The 8,272-nt window shown below is 34.7% G+C and overlaps 1 protein-coding gene across 2 annotated transcripts; it reads left to right on the forward strand.

Annotated features, from left to right (window-relative positions):
- The first annotated feature begins 290 nt into the window (after window positions 1-290).
- LOC110103933 (protein TIFY 6b) lies at window positions 291-4,588 on the forward strand. Of its 2 annotated transcripts, none has more exons than XM_020832832.2 (7): window positions 291-517; window positions 1,481-1,656; window positions 1,745-2,016; window positions 2,566-2,656; window positions 2,749-3,079; window positions 3,186-3,243; window positions 4,100-4,588. In XM_020832832.2, the coding sequence occupies exons 1-7, from the start codon at window positions 442-444 to the stop codon at window positions 4,290-4,292; spliced, it is 1,197 nt and encodes a 398-aa protein (XP_020688491.1). In that variant the 5' UTR covers window positions 291-441; the 3' UTR covers window positions 4,293-4,588. The 2 variants fall into 2 exon arrangements, with proteins under 2 accessions (XP_020688491.1, XP_020688490.1); XM_020832831.2 differs by having other exon boundaries at window positions 293-517; window positions 1,472-1,656.
- Window positions 4,589-8,272: the final 3,684 nt, after the last annotated feature.

Below are 8,272 nucleotides of genomic sequence, written 5' to 3' on the forward strand. Positions count from 1 at the left end.
ATATCATTAATTTCATATAATATATTTCATTCTTCAATATAATTAAATTATTAGACAAATATAAATAAACTATAAATATTAGTAATAATTTTTTTGTTACGTCTAATTTAATTGTATAATTTATTAATTTAAATATACTAAAAAAATAATATATAATACATGAAATTTAATATATTTCATTTAATTTAAAATGAATGAGAATATTTTGACAATGCCTTTTTCTTCCATTTTAATTTTTAATAGATTATAAGAGATTTATAAAAATAATTCTTAAATAAATAATATATGAAGCATTGGAGTGAGAGCAAGCGTTCTCAGACCAATTGCCGCGAGAGAGAGAGAGAGAGGAGAGGGAAGAGGTTGTCCTGGTGATGCTCAAGAGGAACAGGGGCTGTGGCGATCGGGGAAGAGCGGTGGCGCTTTGATTCTTTGATTACTGTGATGGAGAGGGACTTTCTGGGCATGGGTGGAGCTGATTCCGGTGCCAAAGATAGCAGCGGCGGACGCCTGGACTCAGGTTCGTTTTCACCTCCGAATTCTAAGCAAATCTCAACTATAAAGCTTTTTTTTTCCATTTTCTTTTTGGTGATTTCAGCTTCGGATTTGCCTTCTCTTTGTTTATGATATAATTTATGCTACTCTTTCTGTAAATTGGTTTTAATGTCCTACCTTGGAGTAACCCTCTTTCTTGTTCTGTAGACACTCGCAGTCATGTTCTTACTATTTTCATTGATTATTTTTTTTATTGTGAGTTTTATTGATTCAGAACCAGTTGATGTAGCTCCTCTTAGTCATTGTGGTTTTCTTCTGTACTGAATCGTTACGCTATACTGGATCTATATTGTGTATGGCTTTACTCTATTGAATGACTTTGTGTCATTCTTTGATTCGAGGATTATATTTAGTTTTCAAACTTTCATTTTTTTTTTGCTTGGTAATTGGGTGTTCTTTACTTATTTTTGTTAAAATATAGTAAATTTTCCACATATTCCCTTTGTTGAAGATTATATGTTATTTAGGTTTCTGAAGGCGTATCAAATGCTTACATGCTATTTAATTAAGGAAAAAAAATTGTGTCAGCAGCTTCTGACTGAAATTCTGTCGGGAGCTCCTTAATTAAGTGGCACTTGATTAAGTACTTTTTGATCAGGTTTTGTCAGAGCTCCTTACACAGTTTTTTAACTTCAATTAATGCTAAATTTTATGCAGTTTACTTTGACCTAGTGATTGGGTGCTTTGGCTCCTACCCGAGATCTTGGATTCGAGGCCTAACATTTATATGTTTGAGCATGAGTTCTTGATTAAATTCACTGAAAATTTTCCAAAAAAATGCTAAATTTGAATAATATAACTTTTTTATACCACTTAAGTTAATTTAGAGCAATTTCTTGCTCTAGTAAATTGATGGTCGAGCATCTCAAAACCAATTTAATTCTTCTATTAATGTGTTCTTTTGCTATTGAAATGGCAGGTTTCTCAGTTTTGCAGGGGCCCTTGTCTTATAAGGCATCTTCTATGCAGCAATTCAAGCAATTTAAGACTGAGCAAGTGGAAAAGCCCAAAAATGCCTTGTTTGATCTGATTTCAACCAATGCATTTCACCGTATTGGCGCCTTTGCTGCTAATTCAAAAGCTTGTGCTGTGCAAGCACCTCAGGTTTGAACATATCTTGGGATGTTGGTGAGCTCTGATAGGTATTCTAAGCTGAATTTTAACTATAGTTTTTCTTCTTGGATCATTTTAGAAATCCCTGGCCATGGATAGGCACAATGTTCAGCAATTTGTCATCCATAATTACCAGAACCAAGACATAGATAACTACCGTGCTTCAGCTCAACTCGTTCCAGGTTCTCTGACTTCCATGCCCATTGGCATGACCAGTCCTTTGTTTAAGATTTATAGCTCCTCCAATGTCCCTAATCTCACTGTCACTGCGGTAAAGCCGCAACCTTTTCGATCAGTGGTTGCAAGTAGCAACTCTTTATTTGGAGAAGGCGTTGGATCCTTCACTCCAAGGTAGATACTTTGGTTCTATTTAGTTTGAAGGAATTGGGAGAGTTGAAATGAGAAGGAAATGGAAAAGAAAATGGTTTAAGTAATTGAATTGAAATTAGTTGTAACCCGCTTGTTTGGCTTCTAGAAAATGAAAGGAAAATTGGTTTGGTTTGAAGGAATAAGCAATAACTTGAAGAGTAAACACACTCTTAACGTTATTCATACTTTAGTTTTTGATGGGTTGGTTTCGTTTGGGACAACTTTTTTATTGCTTTATAAAATAGAGTTTTAGTACAATTTAAAAAAAAATTGTACTAAAATTTTGTTTTATAAAACAGTAGGAAAGTTGTCCCAAACGAAGCCTTAGTTTGTTGAAGACTCAATTTCTTATGAATTGCACAGAGATCAAACAGTTAAAAAATGTCATTTTAAGGTCAATTCTATTTGCTTTCTGCTTAATCCTCTATACCAGTCAAAGCCTTTATGTAGGGTTACTCAACATTCCTGAAACCAGTATTGCGTAATTCTATATAGTCTAAAGTTTTAAAGTAAATTCCTTTCTATATGTAGGAATGTTGTGAAAACTACTCCAACCACTGCACAACTCACAATATTTTATGCGGGTTCAGTGAACGTATATGATGATGTCCCTTGGGATAAGGTAGTATTCTTATCTTATCTTATCTTGATATTTTAATAATGAATGTTTAGATACACAAGGCATTACTACTTTTAGCTTTTGTTTTTCATCAGGCCCAAGATGTTATGCTTAAGGCAAGTGAAGGGTCCAAAGCAACTACAAATGCTCTTCCCCGTTCTAAAGGGTCACTTTGTGATGGCTTGATAGTTTCGCAAACTCCGAAGACACTCAATAATCATGTGGCGTCGTCTTGCTCAGGCCTTTTGAACACACTTTCTCTTGCTTCTTGCAAAGGAAACCAGTCCGAGAGTGCCTCTATGACCACTGATGATAAGGTTGGGGCAAAGAGGACTGGAACTCCGGTTTCAACTAGACAGGATGAAACCTCAATGACTATGAACAATTCCATGGCAGCAGCTGCTACTGCTACAATCACGCCAAGGGGTAACCAATGTTTCTTTCTGTCAATGACCTTTATATATCATGGCAAACTACTGGATTCAAATAGGTGATTGTGATGTTCTTGGTAACTTCTCTTCCTTGGATGCAGCTGTACCTCAGGCTCGGAAGGCCTCATTAGCTAGATTCCTGGAGAAACGGAAGGAAAGGTATATATTTTTGTGCAATGCAGAATTTTCTGACTATTTTTCTTCGAGATAAGTCTCATGGAATGGTGATAATTGGGAGATGTTCTTTATTATTCGAAGTGAAAACTTTATGTAGAAGTCACTTGATCTTCAAGTAGTGCTGCTTTCCTCTTATGGTTCTCTTGGTTGCGTGTAATTAGAAAACATGTTTAACAAAACGATGATGTAATTTTTGTTGATTATGTGTGTGAAATTGTGAGGCTTTGGAAGGGTTTTTGGAGCTTAAAATATTTCCTATTAAGGTATGAGACTTGTGAGTCCTGTGGTTTTGTATACCATTTGATAGATGATGGCATAGCCTGTAGTAAATATATTATTATCTATATTTGGAAGGGAACACCTAACATTTGAGTTCTAAACATCGCAAAATTTGAGCAAGTGGTATTTTGTACATGCTTATGGCAAAAAATTGTTTTTGGCAGGTGCCATCTCGTCCTTTGATAGCATGCCACTATAGTACTACGGTGATTTTCAATTAACCACCACACCGAAATTTGATATGTGAAAGAATTGCTAAGTTTGCAGTAGTAGCTATTGGATTCAGATATGTTAGTGGATGAACTCAATACCTTACTGATAAAAATGAATTGAAGAGTAGAAAACAAGAAGAGAGAAAAAAGAGCTTACAGTGAGAAACTCTAAGAGTTCACACTGTCAGTATTCTTTTTTAGCCTACTAGCCTTGAAAACTGTCCATATTGATTAGCAAAATTTGAGGGCTTTGGGTCTACAATAGTGACAATTGTATTTCAGACAATGCATTATATCAGTACCAACTAAAGTGCTCTAAATGGCCATTTCTCCTGTTAATTTTTCAGGGTGAGCAACACAATGCCCTATTCATTTGACAAAAAGCCCTCCGAGAAAGTTCCTGATGTTGCAGTTCCCTTTACTGATTGTTCAGTTCCGCAAGTCTCTCTCTCAAAAAACCAGGATTTTTCATGGCTCAAAGGCCAAGCAAAGAACTGTGATGATAAAGGCGAGTTCCCAAGCACCAAACTGGAGATGTAAGCTTGTTTTCATCCTCAGCAAATCATCATCTTATGCAACTGTAGCCAGATTTCATTTTTTTTGTATCTTCTAAATATCAGGCGCTGTACACACTAATATTTCATATTTTTGATGTTGATTAAGACATTATAAGCTGTTGAGTATGAGTGGTTCTGGCCTACCCTGAAAGAAGAGCACAGCTATGTATGATCAAAATCTTTTTTTTTCCCTTCTTTCTTTCCTTCTATTCCCAGTTACAGTAATGATATCTGATTATGGATCTTTCTTTTCTATATATATATAGTTTCTTCTTTGCATTTTTCATTCATGAAACTTCTTTCCATGTAGGGTTAAGGGACTGTTTGGTTAGTTGTAAAGTGAATGCAGTGTAAAAAAGAATATTTGTGGTTGTTTGGTTTGAAGACAAGTGAATGCAAGAGAACAGTTTTTTTGTTTGGCTCATAATTTTGGCACCAATTTTTTTATTACAAGAAAATTTTCATATCAATATTATATTGAGTAGAATTTTTATCATATCAGCATTATATTGAGTAGAATATGATGAAAATAGATGTATTTGATAAATAGCTCAATATGATCATTTGGATATTTTTATTCATTTATGTAATTAAATAAATTTAAATACAATCTTAAAAGCTTTTTGTGTGTATGATTTGCTTATTCATTTATATTTATAAATATACTTATTTGAATTTTAATAAAATTCTCATGATATCTTAAATGCTTATTGATGACTTGTTTTATGTTCATTTATTAATTTCTCATATATATTCAAATGTATTAAGATGAATATAAATGAAAAAAATATAAAATAAATAATTAGATAATTTTTTTTTTCATTAACAAATAATTTAAATATGCCAAATTTGATAATGTCTAGTAATTAGACAAAATATTTAAATAGTAATATAAAATATATAATAAACTATTCTAAGGCTTCATTTGAGATAATTTTTTTGTTGCTTCATAAAGCAATTTTTTATTACAAAATTTTTTTGAATTAATTTTTTTTGCATTAAAAAGTTGCTTTAAAAAATAATAAAAAATTGTCTCAAATCAAACCTCAATTAAAATTTGATTACAACTCAATTTGATGAAAAAAATAATAATAAAATAAATATGAACAAAATTGCAAAACACAAATCATATATTCAAATTCATCTTTGACTTAATAACAAAGTTAATAACTAGATAGACTCTAGTTATGCTTCTGAAATTATCTATTTTCTTTGGACTTGTTTATTATATTGCATATCTGTTATCTTGGAATGCTAGGATGTTACGTTGTCTTCTTGATTATTTTTTGTAATGATTATCACTGTATCTTTGCTATTATAATGTTTACTCTTTACTGTATTGCTCAATAAAATATTCAGTGTGGCACTCAGATTTCCGAAACAAAAAAAAAAGGACAACAACTTAGGCATTTTCTGTTTTGCAGTAATCACAATCATTCAACCGAAGTGCAAATCTTACATCATTTTCATATTTTGAACAGTACGATGTTAGGGGGTTAATATTTGATATGACCAGAAAATTCGATTCGGATTAGGATCAATCCGTTTGAGAAATGGGTTGGGTTTGAGTTCAGAATTCCTACTCATTTGTAAAACCGGGTCGGATTCGGGTTGACCAAGAAACCTGAAACTAATCCGGTTTGACCCAGGAACGTGAATTGACACTGCATCAAGTCGCCATCTGTCCGCCATTGCGTCATGTCGCGTGGACCTCACGTCAATCAACAGTCTGCAGTCCAGTAACTGTCGCATCAGTGCAACGTCTCTCGCGAGCCGCGAGAGCCTTGCATGCCCCTACGCGTCAATCCCCCGCCGGGCTCAAAGGGGTTCCGCCCTGCCCCTATGCAATGCCACACACTGCTCACATTAGAGAGAAAATGCAAAATACATTTCTATTTGACATTTAGATGGAGACTTGCAGCAACTACAAATAAGTAATAAGCGAATGACATTCGGTTGGATTGAAGATTCCCTTACAAACCGGTAACTATGCCAAACGTGAGCCTTCTTCTCAGCCACAGTTAACGTTATCTGCAGCACCGCATGTTAAAATACTGAATATATCACTGTTGCTTTCTATCTATCGATTAACTGTCATCTGACTATTTCTATTCCACTGTCAATCAAATACAGTCGTTATCCAAAACTTATAAATTATTATGAAATTTATTTACCCACCGATGCTTAGCTCGGTTGGTAGGCGTGCTCGGTTGAGATCCTCCCATCCCGAGTTCGATTCCTTCGAGCGGCAGTCGGCCCTTAAGTGAGGGCTCCAAAGCGCCGGTATGGGTTTGTGGCCTGGGTGGCCCATTAGGTCGGCCGGGTTTACGGACCGCCAAGCACGCTCGACGAAGTCGGATGTGGCAGCGGACGGTTCCTTGTCATAAATGAAATTTATTTCAGAAATAATTTTAAAAAATATTGGCTCTACTCCACAATAAAGTGTGGGGGACTACTCCAGGTGATTTTTCCGTATCTTTGCCAAATTAATGAGCTACGTGGGGTTCTATCTACAGCTGTTAATGAGGTGGACAGTTTGGCTCGACATTCCTTTGGAGACTCTTTGATTGGGACGCTATGATAGGCCTCGAAGACTCTGGAAAATGTAGCTCGTCTTGATCTGTTGGTTGCGAGTTTTGACTATCAACTAAGAAGTTTTGGATTCGGAGATTACGACTATGATGTGTGTGTTAATTTGTCTTATGCTCGTTTAAGCATTAAAAAAGTCCTCCCAAACAAAACATTAATGATCTAAACATCTCGAAAATAACTGTGGAGATAGAGCAGACAGCTTTGCAGCTTCAGCAAGATGTGATCTTTGATAATGGAAGATGCCTCTCTGTATGGTTTAGGAGATATTATCGTATGATGAGGTGTGCATGAGAGAAATTTATCATGGCATGCAGGCCTTGTGTGTGGGATTCACACGTGCGAATATTGCTGGATTGTTTAAGGAGAGCAATGCGTGGAGGCATCTTATCCTAGCTCTCTTCTTTCAGGTAATGATAACAAGCATAAATCTCTCTCTCTCTCTCTCTCTCTCTCTCTCTCTCTCTCTCTCTCTCTCTCTCTTCTTTCTCTCTCTAGAGAGAGATACAATTTTTTTATGAGAATGATGGGGATATTTATTTATTATAGTTGGCTTATTTTTTAATCACTTTGCAAATAAAAATCATTTATGAGAAACTTTCTTATAAAAAAAATAGTGCAATGTGAAATTTCATGAAATTTTAAGCATAGAAAGTAATACGCTTAAGAGTTTAGATAGTGACATAAATAATTCATTAAATTATGATGCAGGATAACTGAAATAAAATGATTTGTTTTATAAATATGAAAAGGTATTTATAAATATTTTTAATGGATTTGTTTTCAAAAGAATATTTAGATAAAATAGTATTTTTTAAATGGAGAAATTTGAGCCATTTTTTTATTTATAGAGGTATCATCGGTGAAATCTCAAGAAAAAAAAGAGACCATTGTAGAATATACAAGAAAGGTTAGTGAATTTCCATTTATAGTATATATGCTTGCGCCTTAAATTTACCTCATAAAAAATTCAATATGGGAAAGTCAATTTTTTTCAAGGAATATTATGTCGGATTTTTTTTTTGTCGAAAATGGCGGTGAATTTGCGATAGAAATTTTTGACTGTTTTTTTTTTTGTAGAGGATTTGCGGAATATTTGTCGCAAATTTATGATGAAAAATTTGCTGAAAATACATCGTAAATCTGACACAAATTGCATATCTAACTCATTGAGCGTGCATCTGTTTCATTTGTTCTGTTGTTTGAATGCTCTCCTCCGCCTCCTTGGACTTCGCCTCCACTCATTCTTGACTCCTTCACCTCCGTCAACGACGTTCCTTCCCGTCGCCTCGCCTCCTTAGATGAATTTCACATTCCCACCTTCGTTGACGTTCCTTCCTGTCCCAACCGAAGTCACACCTCTTGCCATTCATG

The sequence above is a fragment of the Dendrobium catenatum genome, unplaced genomic scaffold (genome assembly GCF_001605985.2).
Source record: "Dendrobium catenatum unplaced genomic scaffold, ASM160598v2 fragScaff_scaffold_756, whole genome shotgun sequence".
Lineage (NCBI taxonomy): Eukaryota > Viridiplantae > Streptophyta > Magnoliopsida > Asparagales > Orchidaceae > Dendrobium > Dendrobium catenatum.